The 23,207-nt window shown below is 33.8% G+C and overlaps 3 protein-coding genes across 3 annotated transcripts; 1 reads left to right on the plus strand and 2 right to left on the minus strand.

The window, feature by feature from the left end:
- The first annotated feature begins 3,477 nt into the window (after positions 1-3,477).
- On the plus strand, positions 3,478-6,605 carry LOC107773791 (protein ECERIFERUM 26-like). Its single transcript, XM_075229259.1, has 2 exons — positions 3,478-4,040; positions 5,630-6,605. The coding sequence occupies exons 1-2, from the start codon at positions 3,609-3,611 to the stop codon at positions 6,491-6,493; spliced, it is 1,296 nt and encodes a 431-aa protein (XP_075085360.1). The 5' UTR covers positions 3,478-3,608; the 3' UTR covers positions 6,494-6,605.
- A 10,954-nt stretch (positions 6,606-17,559) lies between these two features.
- Positions 17,560-18,099, minus strand: LOC142168792 (uncharacterized). The gene has a single exon (XM_075229945.1). It carries the CDS (start codon positions 18,097-18,099, stop codon positions 17,560-17,562), a length of 540 nt encoding a protein of 179 aa, XP_075086046.1.
- Positions 18,100-19,745: 1,646 nt separating this feature from the next.
- On the minus strand, positions 19,746-20,750 carry LOC142168793 (uncharacterized). Its single transcript, XM_075229946.1, has one exon. The coding sequence runs from the start codon at positions 20,748-20,750 to the stop codon at positions 19,746-19,748; it is 1,005 nt and encodes a 334-aa protein (XP_075086047.1).
- Positions 20,751-23,207: the final 2,457 nt, after the last annotated feature.

The raw sequence follows: 23,207 nt of genomic DNA on the forward strand, positions 1-23,207 counted from the left end.
ATATACATCTTAAGATATATAAGCTATATTCGATTTACTATATATACATCTTAATATATATAAGTTATATTCGATTTACTATATATACATCTTAAGATATATAAGCTATATTCGATTTATATATTATATATACATCTTAAGATATATATATATATATATATATATATATATATATATATATATATATATATATATATACACTATACTATATATACATAGTATATAAGTCATATTCGATAGTATATATCTTAAGATATACTATATATACATCTTAAGATATATATATATATATATATATACACTATACTATATATACATAGTATATAAGTCATATTCGATAGTATATATCTTAAGATATACTATATATACATCTTAAGATATATATATATATATATATATATATATATATATATATATATATATATATATATATATATATATATATATATATATATATCTTAAGATGTATATATAGTATAGTATAGTATATATCTATATATATCGAATATAGCTTATATATATACTATATATACATCTTAAGATATATGATATACACTTAGTATATATATATATATATATAAAAGAAAAAGTGTAATTATAAAACAATTGGGGTTAAAACAAAGTTGGGGGGTTAAATGCCTATTTATAAATAGCTAACGGCTATTTTGGCAGGTAAAACGACCATATTTTAAATGCCATAAAGGCTATAATGTGGCAGATTTTTTTTTAAAAAAATTTAGTCCTTGGGCCCGGATAGGCCCGTTTAGGACCGCTTGAACCGGCTCACTTTCCAGCCGGTCCCGGTCTCGCGGGCCTCGCCTATGGGACCGGCCCACTACCCATCCCACCTCCCCACGGTCCCGGTCCTATCCGGTTAGAACTGTTTAGGCCCACTGCCCATTTGGACTTGAGGTCCTGAGCCAGGCCCGGTCCTAACCGGCCCACATGTCACTCTTAATTTGTACTAATCTTGATTATGCCAGTCAATACCTACTAATATCATTTATTTATCCTCTGAATATAATAATAATTATCATTTTATATAAATTCTATATTTCTTAATCTTTTAAAAAAAGATAATTATACACATCAAAATATTGAGAAAACAAACATAATCCTACTACAAGCTTTGTTCATTCTTCTATTTTGACAGATGGTCGAAACTTCATATTGGTCTGAATCTTACTAAGAGGTCTGTTTTAATTATCCAATAGATGTTTAAATTTAGAGACAATATCTTAACAATCATATTTTATTCAGATTCAAACATTTTATTCAAAATTGGGTCTTTCTCTCTCTCTCTCTCTTTCTTTTTTAGTATTCCTATTTTTTCCTAATCACATTTAATCCAAAATGTTGCTAAATCAAACTTATATTAAGATCTAAGACCTTCTCCTTTTATCAAAATTAAGAACGTCAACACCTAGAATAGCCTTACAAGTTTCTAACTATGTGCATTCACGAGAAGCTTCAAGAGATCTATAGTACTTACTATTAAATGGAATTAACTCCCTAAGAAATAAAAGGTGCAGTGGCAGTTAGGGACTCAAGGGCCGAGCCCGCGCCGAACCCAATAGCTTTGGTCTAAATCTTATATTTGTCTTTATTAAATATGCATAAATTATTAAGTTAGAACTCACTAACTTTAAAAAAAATAGAATTCTGAACTCATAAGTTTCAAATCATGACTCCGCCTCTAATTAGGGTTTGTACATTTTTTTTGCAATATATTAATAGCATAACTACCTCAATGTGGACAATATAATGACTCACACGCCATAATTTGCAATAAATCCCATCTACCAAAATTTTAATGCCTTGCCGCTACCTGTACTATTTTTTTTTCCAATTAGTGATAAGACTTTACCTCTTTAAATTACTTAGATAGCGACTATTCTTTTATTCCATTTTATATGGAAATTCCTATATAAGAGATGTTTAAAATATTTTCAACTGGAGTTCTCATTATACAGGTCTTGAAATATACGAAAATAGAAGTGGAGAATTTCATGTACAAAAATGGCATCTCAATTATGCAACAACAACAACATACCGAGTGAAATCTCACAGGTGGAGTCTGAAGAGCATAGTGTGTATGTAGACATTACTCCTACATATCGAAAATATGTTATTTTCAATAGACTTTCGGCTCATTTCAATTATGCAAAAAGTTAAATAATGAAGAAAGAACTACGTCTCAAGTAATTGAACACAAGTACATAGTAGTTTATTCCCAATCACTTTTATCGTGACGAGAGATGACTATATAAATCATAATATCAAAAATATCTATTATCTTTAAATTTGATGTATCGACCTTTAAAGATTTTAGACATGGACTTATTATACTTTAAAATATATGTCCATATCTGAAATTTTAATAGAGTTTTACATATATATCTGTGTCGAAATATCGTGAACCCGCAGTCCAGGAGCTGCATCCGTCCCTGTCTATAATCACACAGCAAAATTGAAGAAGAAGGTATTCAAAATTGAAGTTGAAAAAATATATTTAAGTCTTAGAATTTGTTTTTGAACATAAAATACACTTGGAAAAAAAATTGCGTCTTTGTACTTTTTCGCTGGATTTATATTCTACCTTAGATTACCTGGATATTGTTTCTGTCATTGTCTTTCAGTCAAATGTTGTCCTAACAGTTTCTTCTTTAACCCTTGGTAAAGAGTCTTATCATCAATCAAGAAAACATTGACCTTGCGATTTTCTTATTTCACTTTCTCTTTAAAATTTTACCTGAAAATTGACTCACTCTTATTTCGAAATTCGAATATATAGTTATAGAATATCACACTCATATTTTTTTTGGTAAATTATAGAAATTGCAACGAGAAAGATGTTTAAACTTCTTATATACTCCTAACTTGGTGGAGCATTTTTGGGATTATTTGCACCATATGACGTTCTTTGAGGTCACTCTTTAAATTTTTACCCACATTTAATCCAACGGACTAATTTAGCTTTTAAAAGCGGGTTAATGAACTTTTATAGATAAATTTAGCCAATTGCGCTAACGAGGAACATTATTTCAAGAACAACAACAGCATATCCAATGTGATATAAATTTAGCCCATTACGCTAACGGGAATGTAATTTCAAGAATAACAACAACATACTCAGTGTGATATAAATTTAGCCCATTGCACTAATTAACGGGGAACATAATTTCAAGAACAACATCAACAACAACAACAACAACATACCTAGTTTGATATAAATTTAGTCCATTGCGCTAACAGGGAACATAATTTCAAGAACATACTCATTGTGATTCTAGAAGTAGGGTCTATGAAGTATGGGATGTACGCAAACCTTACCTCTATTTTGTGTACGGGCAACATAATTTCAAGAGCGGCCTAAAAAAGGGACCATTTATGCAAATGTCCTTTATTTGTTCATGAGCTAAGTGATTTATGGCTAGTCCATTATCTCACCTCTAACCCTTTAAATATGCTTTGCAATCAAGAACATCACACATACAGTCAACAAAAATCCCCCTTACTTATAATCTTTTATCCTTCAACTTCTTTCCAAAGAAAAAACCAACTCAATCAAAATAATCTCAAAAATAGAAAAAATTTAATTTCAAGAAATGGTGTCTTCAAAATCAGAAGCTGGTCTAATTTACAACATCAAGTTTTCCTCAGTTGGACCAGCAAATGTAACAGGACAAGATGTAGTTTATGAGCCAAGTAATATTGATTTAGCCATGAAATTACACTACTTGAGAGGGATTTATTACTTTAATAGCCAAGCGTTTCAAGATGTAACCATATATAAAGTTAAGGAGCCAATATTTTCATGGTTTAGCCATTTTTATATGACAGCTGGTAGGTTTAGGAGAGCAGAATCTGGGAGGCCATATATAAAATGCAATGACTGTGGAGCTAGGTTTATTGAAGCACAATGTGATAAGACTTTGGAAGAATGGCTAGAAATGAAAGATGCTTCTCTTGAGAAATTACTTGTTTCTAATCAAGTTCTTGGTCCTGAGTTGACTTTCTCCCCTCCAATCCTCATACAGGTATTGTTCCTTCTTGAAATTAATTAGCTTCTTTCCAGTTTAATTATACATTATTCAATGCACTGGCTCGACTAATTAGGGTTTGCATCGGGTAGCGGCCTATTAAAAAGATAAAATTCTCCTTAACAAAAAGTTCTTTATTTTGAAAATACCAGCAGATGCAAAGAACACTAGATGATTTCTCTAATTCCATCTATCCTAACTTTGGTGGATTGAATTATTTGGTATCTGTTGTTGGTGGGAGGTATCCTGTGGAATTAGTCGAAATCACGAGCTGACGGAAAAGTACCAAATAACTTGGTCTACTAATACTTGATAGATGCATATCTCCTTTCAATTTCTAACTAAATGAAAGACAAACTAAAGCCAAATACATTCTCTCATGTTTTCGTTCTTCCTTTATACCTCATTTCTTTTTAGTCATTCGGTATTCAAAATTGATTGAATCAATTAATTCGAATTGTGTTACATGAAGCTAACAAAATGGGATAAAACGCTTCTTACTGGAAGCTTGCCCATGTCATGAGTTAAAATTAAAGACATCTAGTTAAGGTTAAGAAAAGCCTTATCGTTAGTTCTTTTTTATTTAAATAGTGTCAAATTTAAAAATAAAAGGAAAAAGATGCTTGTACACGTTAGATTTGCTAACTCAATTGATCTTACTGTGTCTAGATCAGGTTTCCCGTTTGTTAGCTTCTTATTGGCTCCCATCTTACTTAACGGCCCCTAGTTCAATTGTAATTATTCCATCATACTTCGGTTGTACACCCCAACTATTTGCTTCGAACATATATCATATATGTATAATCATTTAAATTTCCAGAAGAAATTAATTAGGTCCAACCAAGTGGCAATTATTTCCCTATCGTATTAAAGATCGTATGGTTGTATATGTTGACTGATATTATTTCAATTAAATGAGGTAGTTGTGGTAGCTGCTTTGATAACGCAAGACTTTAAATGTACCAATTAAAGAAAATTGACAAGAAAATACCGCCATTATTATTTTGCCAACGTTATTACAGTTTGTTGGCTATTACTTTTTTTTTTGTTTGGGCTGTGTGTGTGTGTGGGGAGGGGGGGGGGGGGGGGAGTTATAAGTGAGACTACTTTTTTAAAAGGCAAAGGTGAACATCAATTCTAAGGCTCGAGAAATATTTTACAAATCTAGTAATTTATTATATTTTGTAAAATAACATAAATTATATAAAAATATATAAGATGATGCATCATTAATGCTCTATAAAATCCATATCAACAATTTTCGAGAATCGATTTCGTAGGCATAACTATATAAAACTTTCTAGATCAAAAAATCCTTAATTATAGAAAAACATATCATATGAATTACAATCAAATACACTTAAAAGGAATAACAAGAATGAAATGACGTGGCAATGTCAATTGTTGGTTATGTTGCATGACCATCTATACATTTGCATCCACATTGTGTAAGGGAATTTTTTTTTTTTTTTTAATTTACCAATTTTGCTATATGAGTATTACTTTTCCCTCTTTCTTTTTTTTTTTAAACTTTTCTTATTTGTAATTGATAGTTGACTCATTTATATCTTGGGCTATCAATGTAGCATACAAAATTCAAATGTGGAGGAATTGCATTGGGCTTAAGTTGGGCCCATGTACTCGGAGATGTATTCTCAGCCACTGAATTTATTAACTTTTTGGGGAAAGTAGTTGGTGGATTCCAACCAGCCCGGCCCAATAACTTGGCCCATTTATTGACAAAAGCAAACCCAACCCAAACCCTGCAAAAGATCGTGGAGGATCCACTTTCAATAAAACGGGTCGGACCAGTTGAAGATCATTGGATTGCCAACAATAGTTGCAAAATGGAGTCCTTTTCATTCTATATTACTGCCTCCAAATTGGGCCACTTGCAATCAAGAACAGAAATTCAAGGCCCATTTGAATCATTATGTGCTATTATTTGGCAGTCCATTTCTAGAATTAGAGATGGGCCTGAGCCCAAAGTTGTGACCATTTGTAAAAAGAGTGAGGAAAAGAAAGAAGGCCCCGTAGGAAACAATCAATTCATTGGTGTGGTAAAGGTTGATCACTCAATTAGAGAAGCTAATCCTAGTGAATTAGCAAGGTTAATTAAAAATGAGATTATCGACGAGCGATTAAAGATCGATGAAGCCATCGAAAAAGATCATGGAGTATCGGACGTGGTTGTTTACGGAGCAAATTTGACTTTCGTGAACGTGGAAGGTGCTGATCTCTATGGATTTGACTGGGAGGGACACAAACCGATGAATGTAAGTTACCTAGTCGATGGAGTTGGCGATGCAGGAGCCGTCGTGGTGCTTCCGGCCGGGCCAAATGATTCTAGCAAGGATGGTGATGAAGGAAGGGTTGTGACCATGACTTTGCCTGAGGATGAGATAATGAAGTTGAAATATGAGCTAAACAAGGAATGGTCTATTGCTTGAAGTTAAAATGTATTTGTTTCATTCTTGTTCCATAATTTTAATTTGGTGTGAGGTCCAAAGACACTGTATTTAATAATTGCTTTATGTAATGCTATTTAGATATTAGCCAGTATTTATTTTGTCATAAAATTTTAAATTAAAATTCGTAATTTCAAGACAATTCAGGATATTTTTGTCCTGAAAAACTGAAATTCATGATACATTGGCTAATTTTTAAATAGCAGCCTTTAGAGTGGCTATCTAGTGTCATTTTCTACTTTATGTATTGTGTTGGAAATGTTACTACTTGTGTGTCTTTCTTCTGAAAAGCATTGGGCCCAAAATTGTAAACATGGGAGAATATAAATTAGTTGTTAGTTTGCAACATTACTTAAGTTGTGCTTTTAAACCTTTTCTTTGTCAAATGATTTTTTTTATTTAACCAAGTAAACAATATACATGTATTAGCCCTTTTGACTCTAGAGCTAGAGCAAATTAAAATAACCACTCCCAACAAATCCTAAAATAAAAAATAATCCTAAACTTTATTTTTTACTAATTTTAAAGAATACGGAGTATATAATCCGCATATAATCGATGTGTATGATGATTATACACTTGTTATATAAAATGTATAAGGCTCGGCGTCGAGCGAGAAATAATATATACATGTTCAATTTCAGATAGACAAAATATGTAAGAAAATTATGATATAGATATATAGATTTAAAGTACCAATAACTGTAACTGAATTTTATTAATGACAATCACAGCTTTTTTTTTTATTTAGCAACATGAAACTCACGAGTACAAATAGATAAAAAACCATAATACTTTCTCGAATTAACAGTATTTTTTAAAAAAAAATTAATCAATGGTGACAATTTGCAAGACATTCTTCATAAGAAGGATAGCATCCTGGAGCCCAAGCACAACACCATTTAGCTGGTACACCAGGAACTTGGATGCATGGATCGATTAAAACTTGTGCTTTAACTTTTGTACTTTCGTCACCTGCATTTCATGAAATAAGAATTTTTTACACTGTCAGATCAACTAAAAGATAACAAACGGTAACCGTACAAAAATCTACTTCATATTGTTTGCATTTGTTTTTTGTTAATTCTAATTCTAATTCCAATAATAATAATAATAATAATAATAATAATAATAATAATAATAATAATAAGTTAGAAAAAAAAAAACTAAATATGGACATACAATGATGAAGAGCCAACAAGGAAAACAAAACCATGCAAAGCAGCAAAACTGACTGAAGGGAGAATTTGGTAGTGGCCATGGAATTTAAGATATGATTTAGTGCTAAAATGTCAAAAGATAGTGAGAAATATTTATGGAATTCTTCAAAATATATAGACCTATAAAAGTACTTGATTTTGGTAATTAACACAGACTAATGACTAATTTACCAAGTTATTTCCTTTTTTTTTATAATCTATCTAGAAATACAACATTTAAAATCTTAACTACTTACCTTTTTCATGCTTTAATTGAACACCCCTCGCTATGGTAATGAGAATATTGATAAATCAGAAGATATTATCTTACTTTCTATAATGATATAAACGTAAAATTGCAAATTTTTGACAAGAAATTGATATGCCCCTAGTATGTTGTTGTTTAAAAGTTGTAGTTATTTTTCAAATATTTTGCAAAAGCTGATTATATTTCAAAGCGTCCCTAAAGTGGCTAATGGTTATTTGGTATCATTTTTACCAAGAGCTGAAACGCTTTCCTGTAAAATTAACAGAGAGGTCCAACCTACGGTTTATGAGCTAAGAAATAAGCAAATATCTGGGTATTATACAACATAGATTCGTAAAAACGAAGAATTAACCCAAATAGCCGTCTATCCAATTACTTAAATTAAAAATAGCCGGTGAATGTATAATATATGCATAATTTATGTATTATATATGTATAATTATGTATATTCAATATATAATCTATGTATATGACTACAAAAAGTAAACAATAAATATTATCGGCTATTTGTGTAAAGATCCCCGTAAGAATTGCGCCATAGAAATAACAACATGTAGCCACTCTATAGGGCTGCTATTTAGGATTTAACATTGCATTTTGAATTCCAGTTTTCAGTTCAAATTTTCGGGATAAACGTGTCATGAATTGTCCTGAAATTAAGATTTTTAGTTTAAAATTTAAGGACAAAATAAATAATGGCTAATCTCTAAACAACATCCCTAAAAATGGCTATCTATGCACTTGCCCCAATTGCACCAAATATCCTCTTTGAGAACCTCTATTTTAAGTTAGGGAAATGTATGAGTATCCCCTGACATATAGCCGAATTTTCAACTACACACTTAAACTTTATGTGGGTCATATTTAAACTACATACTAAACTATTTTAAAATAGAATAAATTTACCCTTAAATTGTCACAACCACATCTATATTATGTGGTGGAGTACACACGCCTCAATATTTTTTATCACTAATTTTTTTTTTTTTTCAATCTTCTCATTTCTTTCTCTGTTCTTTCTCTCGCCTCCATTGTCAACAACCACAAAAACTACCATTATCATACTTGCTTCATCAGACACCATATCTTTACCACCTCCAAAAGAAATTTTTGACTTCCGCCATTTTTATTTTTACCTATCTCATCGCATTCGCCACCTTTATTTCTCCCCCCATAACCATAGAACTTTAATACTCCATCCGTTTCAATTTATGTGAACTTGCTTGATTGGGCATGGAGTTTAAGAAAAAATGAAGATTTTTGAAATTTGTGGTCCTAAACAAATCAAAAAAGGGCCCAGAGTATTTGTGTGGTTATAAAAGCTTCTCGTTAAGGGTAGAATTGTAAGTTAAAGCAAAATTGTTTCTAAATTTAGAAAGGGGTCATTCTTTTTGGTACGGGCCATAAAGGAAATAGGTTCACATAAACTGGAACGGGGGGAGTATATTAATACAAACATAATTCCAATAACGCCGATCAATTAGAGTACAACATAAACGAAAGATAGATCTTTTAATCCTCGAAAACTTCTTAGAAGATAATAAAAAAAATTAGAATCGTCGTTGTCACCATAGACAAAATAGTCGCTGGTGGTTTTGATACTCTCAAGTTCTAGAGTTGTCAAACCATCATTATCTTCTTATTTTAATTCAATAGTTGGTAGTTTTTATTGGGTCTTTATTATTGCTGCAAAAGGGGGATGCACGGGTAAAAATAAAAGTGGAGGAAGACGAAAATGGTGAGATGAACTCCATTTTTCCTGGCGAGGAATTCGCCGGAGTTCTTGTGGGAATCCCTTACAATGACCGGAAATAATTAAATGGGTTAGATATTATTGTAATAATAAAATATAACTAATTATAAAGTATCCAATTATAAAAAGACATATATATGTAGACATTTAATAAAAAATTTAAGGTAGTTTTATGCTCTCACGCGCCTCTAAGAAAGTGAACATACTTTTTGTACCATGTCATCTCTCAAGGGGATATTTATTCTACTTTAAAATAGTTCAGGGAGTACTATTGACCCCGGCAAACTTAAGTGTAGTTGAAAATCCGACAATATGTTAGAGAGATACTTATGCATTTTCCCTTTAAGTTATATTTACTTTTTAAAAACTATTTAAATTTTAGCCAGAGTTGGCAAACTTAGACCTCCTCCTCCTGCTCTTCCGCCTCTTCTTCTTCTTTTTGTTCTTCCTCCTCCTTCTTAGCAAGTCGCAAAATCAGACATTAATTATACATAAGGGATCCATTCTGGCGCATCTTTCGAAGTAAATGTCATTTACTTACGAGTGTAAAGTTTTGCTTTGTAAATTCCATGCACCTCTAGAGTGCTTAAAAATAATAAAATTGAATCGTATTCATTAAAAAGTTACTGTAAAACACTTATATTTAGTGGTGACAAAATAGATAACAAAAAATAGTTATTCATTCATATGTTTTACTAAAAAATGAGTTGGATAATAAACTTTTTAAAAATGGGTCAAATATGAATAAAAATTATATATATCCACTAAGAAATGGATCGGATCGGATATATTATCTGTTTTGCATTTTCCGTTTTCAATCCGACTATATCCGACCCGACCCGACCGTTTGTCACCCTACTTATATGCATGCTAGGAATGTTTTCTCTGAACCTGTTAAATTTTTGTGTTTTTTGAACCGATGATCTATCGAAAACAACCTTTTTATCTCCATATTGTCTTTTGTGTAGTAAGTCCATGCAAGGCGGGATAGTAATGCCAAGTTTCAATAGTTATCTTACCTTCAAATCTAGGTTATGCCAGCTTTAGATATTAATGTACAATTAGGCTCTGCCAAGTAACTTCCTCAGGTCTGATTTTGAACTTAATTCAAACTAAAAAAATCAAAAATCATACATTTGGTACTGAAGTTAGTTTTTGCAGGCCCATCTTTATACCCACATATTTGAAATTTGAAACTTTAGACCCAGGATTTTCAACTTCAATCGTCTCGCGTGAGTCTAAATTTTATTCCAAGGTGGCTAGACTTTTTTTTTTGTTGTTATAAAATTCGACTATTTTTTAAATAGAGATCCTAAAAACGGCTATTTGTGCGCTCTCCCAGATTCTTTACTCTAAGAATCACTTATTGCAAAACCCACGAGGGCTGAAAATTACATTTCCTAATAATTTGAGAGGTGGGTTAACAATTATGAAAAGTTTGTGCAAAATTTCAGAATGAGAATGACACATTAGTTGGCTGAAAATATAAGAAAAATAAGACCAACAAGCAACAAAAACGCAAAATGAACGCAACAAGTCTACGACTCTCCATTGCTCCAATTACAAAAGATTCAAAGAATAAACGTCAGGTGATTTCTTCATATTTATTTAAATTTTAATGCTAGAGTTACATTATTCGTAATAGTGTGAGTTAATTGATACACTGTAAAATATGTGTCGTCTTTCTATTAAGACGATACATATTCCTGCATCTTTTTGTTAATTATTGTTCCTTTCATTCATTTTAATGTGAAACCTACCGCCCGTACTCCAGAGCAGCAGGTTCACATTAATCAGGTTTCAGGTATAGTACCGGTACAATCTGTTATTCCGATTCAGCATGAGGTCAGGCCAGAGGTATCAGAAGAGGAACAAAAGAGACTTGAGAGATTTAAGAGGTATAGTCCACCTATCTTCACTGGCACATCTACCAAGGATGCCTAGGGATTTCTAAAAAAGTGTCACCGTATTTTCCGCACTATGGGTATTGTAAAAGTGAGCGGAGTTGCCTTTACTATATTTCAGCTGTCAGGAGCAGCGTATCAATGGTGGCAAGCTTATGAAAAGGGTAGACTAGCCGATGCAACACCACCAACTTGGGCTCAATTTTCAGAGATTTTTTGAAAGAGTCTATTCCCCAGACTCTCCGGGATGCGTGGCGCACAGAATTTGAACGATTGTGTCACGGCACCATGATAGTATCAAAATATGCCATCAGGTTCAGTGAGTTAGCCCGTCATGCACTTATTTTGGTTCCCACAGTCAGAGAGCGAGTCCGTAGATTCATTGAGGGGCTCGATTATGATCTTAAAATATGCATGGCTCGAGAATTGCAGTCTGATACTCCATTTCAGCAAGTAGTAGAGATTGCTAGAATGTTAGAACGTGGTAGGAATGAGGAAAGAGAGTCTAAGGAGGCCAAAAGGTCTCAAAATTTTAGAGGATTTAGTGGATTATACTCTGCATCTAGCACTCATCATGGCGGAGGCTCAGGTAGTCGGTCAGCCCAGTCTGCAATTCAGAGTACTCGTAGTGCTCCAGCTAATACTTTTAGTACACCACCGGCACAGGGTTCTTACAGTGATTATTCAAGTTATTCTGCATAGACTCAGTATGAGCAGTCGCGCCCGTAAAGGGGTTGTTATGAGTGTGGTCATACTAGGCACATCATGAGAGATTATCCCAAACTTGGGAGAGGTGGATTTCATTAGAACACTCAGGCTACATGCTCTATTCCAGTTACTACCCCACATGCACAGCCAGTTAGGGGTGGAGGACAGGCGGGTAGAGGGCACCCTAGAGGGGAGGCCCAGCCCGTTGATATAATTGCTATAGTATGGCCGAGGCCGCTACACCAAATAGTGTCGTTACAGGTATCATTTAATTCATAATAGAGGAGCACTATTCTTATTTTGATTCAATCCCGATTATCGAGGTGAGATCTCCTATCATGCTCCTTATATAGCGAGTTTATGAATTTGTACTTCACTCACGTGTTTATCCCTGTTGGGAGATTTGATGGTGTTAGCCCGTGTCTATCATTTTTGTTTTGTACACTATTGAGAGCTATGAGTCCAAAAGTGACTTTCTATTACTCACTATAGTGGGTTTTGATACAAATTCAGGATAGTTTGGTTAAAAATTATGAATTTAATATACTACCGGTATGAGGGGTTCATTATGTGTTGTGAAATTATTTGTAGAGATTTATTTAAAAGAAATGAAAAAATTTCAGTTGGCATGATGTGCATAATACTTTTGATTCAGAGCTGAGGATGGGATCTTCGCGCTTTAATGTGAATTGATATGTCTAAACCGGGCTACGTGCCGCGGTGGAAGTTATATTGAGATCTTTGTGGTTAAATTCATATATTTTAAATTCTCCCTTGTGAATTTTTTTTCATTATAGTACAAATAGGGAGTTATGCCTGTTGGGCTTGTTTGATAATTCTTATGTGTATTTATCTGCGCATGCTAGTCATAGTTATGTTGTGCTTATTGTATTTTAGCCTATGAGGTGTGTGCCCAGATGATGTTAAATGTGACTCGTTAATTCAGGTGAATAATTACGAGGGTTTCATGTTCCTCAAATCATTGTCATTATTGTGAAGGTTTGAAACAAGGCTTAAATTGAGGTGAGATTAATTGTCGATGCTATAATTGATTATGGGCTTATGTATGATGTGTCACACAATGTGAATGTGCCGTGCGAGAGTAGGAACGAGTTGCTACAGCCGGTTGAGACTAATACCATGTGTTGATGTGAAATCAGTCCTTTTGAAAATATTTGGAGTGTAAGAAAAGTTTGGTTTTAAGGCTTGTAAGTGTAAACATGAGAAATAATCTCAACTGAGATGGTGTTGTCGGACCCATATTAATTTTCGGTGACGTAGGATCACCCGCGAATATATGTATAGTAAATACACTTAGTAAATTGAAGTCCTCAAAATAATTCTTGACACATTTGAGGATGAACGTATGTTTAAGAGGGGGAGAATGTAACGACCCGACTTGTCATTTTGAGAATTAGCGTCCCGTTTAGTGACTTAAGGTCCAGGCATAATATGTATTATGACTTGCGTGTTATTTTCGGAAGATTCATAATTAAATTGATGATGTGGGGTTATTATACTGGTGATTTTCACGTGATGTTGTGATTTCCTTGTGATTACTTTTATATCTTGTGCAATTTATTTTGTTAATTCAGTAAATTTGATAATAGTCTGATACATGTTGAAATTGTAAGCCTGTGGCTATTGCCGGGCGGAATATGTTATTGGCACGTGAGTTGTCCGTGCAGTTGTGATATGAAATGTAGGCACGAGGTGTTGTGGGTATATAATGATTATAATATTGGCACGTGAGTTATCCGTGCAGTTATAAAATGAGACGTGGGCACGAGTTGCCGTGAGTAAATGATGATTTTATTATTGGCACGTGAGTTGTCCGGGCGGATCTTATATATTAATATTTTGGCACGTGAGTTGTCAGTGCGGTTGTGATAGAAATATGGGCACGAAGTGCCGTGAAAATATGAAAGTGGACTGAGACCCGTGTTACAAAATATGAAAGTCGGCTGAGACCCATGTTTTATGATTATGAAATGAGGTATCACATAGTGACTTTATTTGAAAGAATTATATTCGAAAGATATTTGTTTGAAAGAAGTATATTCGAAAGATAGTTATTTGAAAGAAGTATATTCGAAAGATATTTATTGGAAATAAGTATATTCGAAAGATATTTATTTGAAAGAAGTATATTCGAAAGAATTATATGTGAAAGATTTATATTTGAAGAACTTGATTAATTGGTTGTACTTGTATTCCTTATTCGTTTGAGCAATAATTATGGTGTTCTTGTTGCCTTGCTGTTTATATCACTGGTTGATTTTTATTGCTATCATTACTAGCTGTTTTCCAGTACTAGAGCAGAGAATACTTAGATGCGCCGAATCAATCGCTTGCCGAATCACCAATATTGTATACTACTATATTGCACAAGTTATTCGACTAGTGAGTATCTTGATTGTACCGCGTCACTACTCCACCGAGATTAGTCTTGATACTTACTGGGTACCGACTGTGGTGTACTCATACTATACTTCTGCACATTTTTATGCAGAGCCAGGTATTGGAAATATCGGACTCGGACAGAATTATACTATGATCACAAGGATTCAAGGTAGAGCTGCTTGGTCGTCGCAGTCCCTTGGAGTCTTTCCATTTTATTGTACTGTTAATTTCTTATTCGAACAATATTGTATATTCGATCCTCGAGATCATTTCATGTATTCAGTTAGAGTTCGTGACTCAATATTACAAGTCTTGGGAGGTTGTTATAATTGTTTCCGCTTTTAGTTTCGACACTTGTATAAGATTCTATTTTTTAAAAAAGGTTGGAAATGTAATTGTAATCGGCTTACCTAGTCTTAGAGATTAAGTGCCATAACGACGCATGTGGTGGGATTTTGGGTCGTGACAAATTCCAACTTCTTGTACTATTACATTTTGTATGTATTGAACGAACCAAGTAGAGATAAGTATTTTATACCGACTTAATAAAATAAACTCTCTAGCCATTAAATGTACTTATACTCTTAATCTTGATATAATTATTATTAGCTGTGTATATTATTATTGTTTTAATTTATTAAAAGGCGAGATCCTTTCGTGGGTAAATATGTCTGGTAAATTGGATAATAATAATGTATATTATCGAAGTAATAGTTATTTGATGGAATCCATGTCTCGGTTTAGAGATTGATGATACACCTTTATGAAAGCTTATAAGTTTTCATGCGTAAAGACATTAATTTAAAGGATGCAATATATTGACATTTTGTTAAGAAGGAATTTAATTCCGGTTTCTGGACAAAATAAGAGATGGATATTTGTTTTATTTTTCGAATAACTCTTGAGTTATTGAGCTTGATAAATATTTTATCTCTTATGGTACATGAATGCATGACCTTGTTATTGTATATAATGTCTCTCCTGAACATAACAATATTAGTCTACCTCATAAGTGAATATGTTCTTCAAAATTGAGTAAAACTTATCTATGCACTTTTGTCTAAGTCATATTAATTTGGATAGGATTTCAAGTTGGTCAGGGATGGACCTTAAGGTTCATTGAAAGTAGAGGCACTACCAACTTGTGGATCCCGTTTGGAAAGAAATTTGACTAAAGTATATTTCCCTTCAAAAGGAAATAAAGCTAGTGATAAGCTAGAATGAATCCCTTCTGATTTGTATGGTTAAATGAACATAATGGTAAGAGATAGTTTTGAGTATTTTTGTGACATTCATAAATGATTACTCAAAATATTAATATATTTATTTGATGCACTGTAAGTCTTAATGATTTAAGTAATTCAAGGTTTTTAAGACTTGAAACGGAGAAGCACCAAGGAAAAATATTAAGTTACTGCAATTTGATTGTAGTGACGAGCACCTCTCTAAAGAGTTCTTTTGTTACTTATCAGAATAAGGGATTACATCTCAATTATCTACACCGTAAACTCCATAATAGAGTGGTGTGGTAGAAAGAATAAATAAGTAAGTCTCTATTGGACATGGATAGATTAATGAAGCATTATTCAGATTTGCCTTATTCGTTTTTTGGAATATTTCCTAGAAATTGCAAATTACATTCTGAATTTATTTCCTTCTAAGTTAGTACCTGTGACATCTATAGAACTGTGGACTGAATGTAAGCTTAGTCTGCGGCATGTTCAGATATAGGATTGTACAGCATATGTGTTGAAAGGGAAAGCAGATATGTAAGTTGGAACTAAGAATGGATAGGTGCATGTTTATTGAATATCCAAGAAAATGAATGGATGTTTATTTTATTGTCCTAAAGGAAATAAGACAATTGTTAAAATAAATATAGTTTTCTAGATAAGGGCTGCATAATAAACCACGTTCCTAGAAGTAAACTAGTTTTACAGGAATTAGGCAAAGAAATAACTAGATGTTCAAGAACATCAAAACCCAAACGTTGGAATTGACGTTCCATTACATTTTAAGTAATGGGAAAGCGTTAATAGGCAGAATATGCCTTTTATCGAGTGGGAGTGATGTTTGAACAATCAACACTATAGCAAGAAGACGCTAATATTTTAATACTGTAAGGTAATATTAGTAGTACTTCGTCGTAATAGGAGAATACTAAGGAAGATCATAGTTCGGTGTACACTCTTGGGATATATTTGGTAACAGGATTCCTGGAGAGTTTAATACCAAACTAGATAGTTACGACAAAACACTAGTAGACAAAGATTGCATCAGAAAATAACTTGGCAAGATTCTTTAACAAAACCTTATTTGGTAAAGACTTTTAATAGTCATGTAAAAGAATGCCCGAGAAAGTTGTAGATGCATGGTTATGAGTCTAAGTGAGAGATTGTTGGGGCATATACTATTAACCATGCGTTTGGATATAGTATATTCTAACAATTGTCATGGCTAAAAGTCTAAGTGAGAGATTGCTGGGATATATACTATTAACCATGAGTTTGGTTTAGATATAGTATTTTTATTTGGTAACTGTATATTTATATTTCCACGAACAAATATTTACATCCATCAAAGAAAACCCAAAGAACAACAACTTGGACATTTAGTCCCAAGCTTACTGAAACCTCAACTCTGCAAACTAATCTATTTCTATATACAGCCTCTTATGGATAGAAATTTAGTGACTGCATACGTATATCTAGTCTAAGAATTCTACGTGCTCTAAAATGTAGTTCTCTTATCACTTGCCTTATCACTTGATCCGCAGTTCTTCTTTGAGACTTGAAGATCCTTGCATTCCTTTCTTACCACAGATGATATACTCCCCCAGCTAGTGTCATCCGATACAATTCCTGTTCAGCATTTTTCCCTTTTGCATTTTCCATTGCCCATGTTACTTTATGCTGCCAATTACTCACATCCCTGTGAATTCCTTGCCAGAATAATAACTTGGACCACACTTGTTTGGCATATTCACGTTCAAACAGTATGTGATCTATATCTTCATTCTCCTTCGAGCACAGAACACATTCCATGTCTTTAATATTTGCCCAACATGCAATCCTCTCCTTTATTTGTAATCTCCTTTGTAGTGCCAATAATAGGATGAATAGCCATTTAGGTAATCCTGCATTATTGCATATCAATCTTCGCCATGGGATTTTCTGAAATTCTCCACGACAGAGTCCATATACTTTCTTTATTGAGTAGTTGCTCATTGCTGCCACATCTGCCTCAGTCAATCCTATCTGCTCCAACATTGTCTTTGCTGCACAATCCATGAAGACTGAGTAGTCTTGGTTCCCCATACAGTACCTCTCTTTGTATAGTAGGAATGAATCCATTTAACCCATAAGCAGTCTTTCTTCCTGCATATATTCCATAATAGTTTCCCAATAGCTACCAAATTCCACACCTATATGTCTAGGATATTCAAGCCACATGCAGTTCTAGGAAGACATAATCTATCCCACGCAATAAGTGCTTTTTTTTGTAAGCTCATTTCCACCTGTCCATAGAAAGTTCCTGCAAGTTGATTCCACCAGTTGAGCCACCTTTTTAGGTAGAATAAAAACTTGCGACCAGAATATTTGAATTGAGAAAAGCACTGATTTCACAAGCTGTAATCTGCCTACATATGATAGATATCGTGTAGTCCATGATTTGATCCTGGCTAGCATTTTATCAAGGAGAGGTTTACATTGCACAATTGATAGCCTTTTAGTACTCATGGGGATTCCTAAGTATCTAAAAGGCATCTCTCCCTTTTTGAATTGGATAGCATGTAGAATATTATGTTGAACTTCTTGTTACACCCCTCCAAAATACACTGAGCTTTTATCAACATTAGCAACCAAACCTGACACTTGTGAGAAATGCTGAAAGTATTGGACTAGTAAGTTGACTGATTTCAGCTCTCCTTTGCAAAATAGTAGAAGATTATCAGCAAACCCAAGCTGTACAATTTGCAGCTTCTTACACCTTGGATGGAATTTGAAGCTTGGTTCCTCACTGGGCCTATTTAAACTACGACTAAAGTATTCCATAACTAGCACAAATAAAAAAGAGGATAGAGGATCCCCTTGTCTCAATCCTTTTCTTGCTGGAAATGGAACCACTGGCTCACCATTGAGTAAGATTGAGTATGAGACAGTTGTAATGCAACACATGATCCATTTGACAAATTTAGTTGGGAACTGGATACAATTTAGGATTTGCTCAATGTATAGCCATTCCACTGAGTCATACGCTTTCCTCATGTCAATTTTCAGCATACATCTAGGAGTGATGCCCTTTCTTCCATACCCCTTCCCCAGTTCATGGCTCAATATGATGTTGTCAGGGATTAGCCTTCCTGGAACAAAAGCAGATTGGCTTTTATCCACTAGACTGTCCATAACACCCTGCATTCGTTTAGTGAGGATTTTAGAGATCAATTTATACAACATAGTGCAACAAGCTATAGGTCTAAATTCAGATATCTTTGATGGATTCTTGACTTTTGGAATCAGTGTTATTGTAGTGCAGTTAATAGCTTTATGTATATCCCCATCCGTGAAGAATTGAATCACAACAGCTGTAACATCTCTTCCAATCACAGACCAAGCCTTTTTGAAAAAGAGAGCATTGAAACCATCACAACCAGGAGCTTTGTGATCATCTATGCTAATAAGGGCTTAATATACTTCTTCATGAGTGACATGTGCTATCAATTGCAATTGTTGTTGTCTTGTTAGTCCATTCCCACACTTCATGATTTCAGTATTTACAGCTGGTAGCTGATCAGCAACATTGCCTAATAGCTTCCTATAATAACTGATTAATTCCTCTACTATGACTTCTGGTTATTGGAGGATATCACCTGTGGCATTAACAATACTTTTGATCCTGTTTTGGGCTTGCTTATTCTTTAGATGAGCAAAAAAATAGGCAGTGTTTGTCTCTCCCAATTCCAACCATTCTGTTTTACTATTCTCTCTTCCACAAGGCCTCATTTCTCTAATTCTAGCTTTAATTCCTTTTCTTCTACAAACAACACATTTGGATGATTGTGGCTTCCCATTTGTGTTTGAATATCATGTAGCTTCTGTCGATATAGCTCAATATTCTCCTCTACATTCCTGAATTCTCTTTGGTTTAACTGCTTCAAATCTGTCTTCAACACTTTGAGCTTCCACCATATATCCTCCATGTGATTTTTACCAGTTGGCCTGCACCATACATTAGCCACCACACTTGGGAAATCTTTGTGCTCCGCTAAACAGTTAAGAAATCTGAAAGGCTTTGGACTCCTCTTCACAGCTTCCTTGAGTTGAATACTTAGTGGTGTATGATCAGAAATCTCAGGATTTAATATCACCACCTCTGTAACAACAATTGTTAACAACCATTCAACATTTACTAGAGCACTATCTATCCTGCTACAAATTTGCCCATTTGGCCATGTATATCTTCTACCCACTATACGTAATTCAGCCATGCCACTTGACTGTAAAAAATCATTAAAATCTCTGATCTCATTTTCCTGAACTGGATTACCAAATTGTCTATCATCCATGTCAGTTATTGCATTAAAATATCTAATAGCTAGCCATGGTCCTTGAACAGAGTTGTTGACACTTCTCAGTTCCTCCCATATGTCCTTCCTTGTTTCAATAGTATGCATTCCATACACTGCTGACATAGTAATTTTTATTTGCAACTGAGAGATACTAATTGTACCATGGATGGCTTGAACACTCATACCAGATATTTCAAATTCTACGCTATTTGGGTCCCAAACAATCCATATTCTCCCTTTAGAACTATGTGAGTAGTTTGCACACCATCTCCAATTTGTTGTAATCTTGTTGATCACTCTACTTGCATTCTCCTCCTTGACTCTATTATTCAGTATTGCTATCAATCCTACATCATTATTTGTAATAAACTTCTTTACTTCTTTTTGCTTGTATACTTTATTTACACCCCTCACATTCGATGCTATGATTTTCATTTAGTTGGTTGCTTGAGTTTTGGGTCCCCAGTATCACCTTGGTAGCTGCATTGTCCCTTCTCCTTAGTAGAATTGTCCACTGATTCACCAGCTATTTCAGTAATGAATGGACTAAATCCATTCACTACATTAATGCTTGTTGTTTCTCTTATTTTGGACAGTCCACCTTTTGCTGCAGATTTCCTTTTTGCTTGCTCCCATTCTGTTGTTTTATCATCCTCACAATGTGACCTTATGTTTTGTATCATGCTATCAGCATGTTCCTTTGCAGTTGTTTCCACATTGTTTGGATCTGTTCTTCTTCTCCATTCCATCCTTGGTTTTTGCTGTTGTTGTTTGGCTTCTGGTATGATCTGTGTTGGTCTGCAAACATGGCCAACTTGAAGACAAGTGTGGCAGTATTTAGGTATCCAATCATATGCAACCTGTTGCTCAAAAACTTTGCCCATCAGATCTATAATTTTTATGACTCTAGGCATGTCCTTTGTAACATCCATCTCTACTAGTAGCCTTGCATAAGAAATCCTCTCTACTTTAGTGTTGCATTCATCTGCATATATTGGGATTCCTAATCCACTCCCAATCCTACTCCTAATCCTACTAAGTGAATCCATACTCCAGCAGTTTAGTGACAAATTTGGCAGTTTAACCCATATAGGAATTGTCTGTAATACCTCTGTATCAAAATCAAAGTTATGTGACTATGCTTTGACGATTATAGGTTTGATCCTTATAGTATTTGGCCCTGATATCAACACAACATCCCTATCTTCCACACTATTGAATTTAAACACAAAATATCCGTCATTATGAAAGTAAATTTTTGGCTTACTAACAAAATTCCACTGCGCAGCGATGAAACGATCTAAAGCACCTATTGAAGGAGAATCACCAACAACATACAACACAATTGCATGTTTCCATTTCTCTGTTTCTCGATCTACCTCAGCATTATCTAATTCAACTACTTTTTCTCCATTTTTGACCATAGGAGCAACAAATTTGAGGTTCATACCTCTAGCCGCTAAATAACAACCAGCGAATAAGTTCACCCATTCCTTTTTGTTTTTCTGCAGCTCCTCATCCAATTGTCTATGAATCTGAACTTCCTGCTCCGTAATTGGCTTAATTGTGCCTAGCTGCTCTGTTTCATTCCTCTGAATCTCCTTATCAGCATCAATTCTCTTAGCATTTGGACTCTTCGCCGATGTCATTAGAGTTTGGCTATGATCGCCATTATCAATTGAAAGCGATTTAGCTGAAATCGATCCATGCAAAGGCAGCCACATCACACTTGAGTTTTGCAATTGTTCCATAGAGATCCGAGGACTATGCATGTCCCCAGTCCCTCTAAATTGTTCCTTTCCATCAATTTTTGTCTTACTTGCTGGTTCCTTACTCGGATTTGTGATCGGAATCACTCTCTTTGGTCTTCCTCTACCCATGCCGGCAGAGGCGCACGTTAGCTCACCGTCGGGGCGTCTTAGATATAGTATTTATTATGAAATAATTGTTTATTCAGTTTTATTAAAGTTTTAAATAGATCATCTGTATCCTTTGCTTATATAGTAGATGATTTAGTGTATAGAGTTTAGCTTATACATGAAAGATTAAATCATCGGTTCTTATAAGTATAAAGTTTGAGTTCACAATCTAATGATGGAATTGGACAAACCATCCATTGTAATACAAGATTAATATAATTTATCTTGATTATGGGAATAATTTAATTCCAACTTCTTGTGCTAGTACATTTTGTATGCATTGAACGGACCAAGCAGAGATAAGTATTTTATACTGACTTAATAAAATAAACTCTATAGCCATTAAATGTACTTATACTATTAATCTTGATATAATCATTATTAGCCGTGTATATTATTATTGTTTTGATTTATTAAAAGGCGAGATCCTTTCGTGGGTCAATATGCATGGTAAATTGGATAATAATAATGTACATTGGTGAAGTAATAATTAGTTGATGGAATCCATATATCGGTTTAGAGATTGATGATACACCTTTATGAAAGCTTATAAGTTTTCATGTGTAAACCCGACCGATGGATTTTGTATCCGACACATGAAATAAGTCAAGCAAAAGTCTAAAGGAAATAATCAATAAATTAAATTGTCAGTAGTTTAATTTAATTGATTAGCATATGAATCTTAACATGAGGAGTTAAATAAGATCTAATTGATGAATTTCGAAATTAAATAAGGAGTGCAATTATGAATTCTTAGTGGAATAATTCATAATTAATTATGGTGGATATTAATTTCAAAAATTAGAAATTAATTCCATAATTGGAAGGCTTGTTAATTAAATTCTATAGTCTCTGTTGTGCCTAAATAAAAGAAAATAAAAGAATCTTTTTTTTCTGGTGGAAAGGAAAACCAACAGGTTTTGGAAAAAGGGTTTTAACCCTTAAAACTTGTGCTATAAATACATAAGGTTTT

Source organism: Nicotiana tabacum, chromosome 14, assembly GCF_000715075.1.
Source record: "Nicotiana tabacum cultivar K326 chromosome 14, ASM71507v2, whole genome shotgun sequence".
In the NCBI taxonomy this organism is placed as follows: Eukaryota; Viridiplantae; Streptophyta; class Magnoliopsida; order Solanales; family Solanaceae; genus Nicotiana; species Nicotiana tabacum.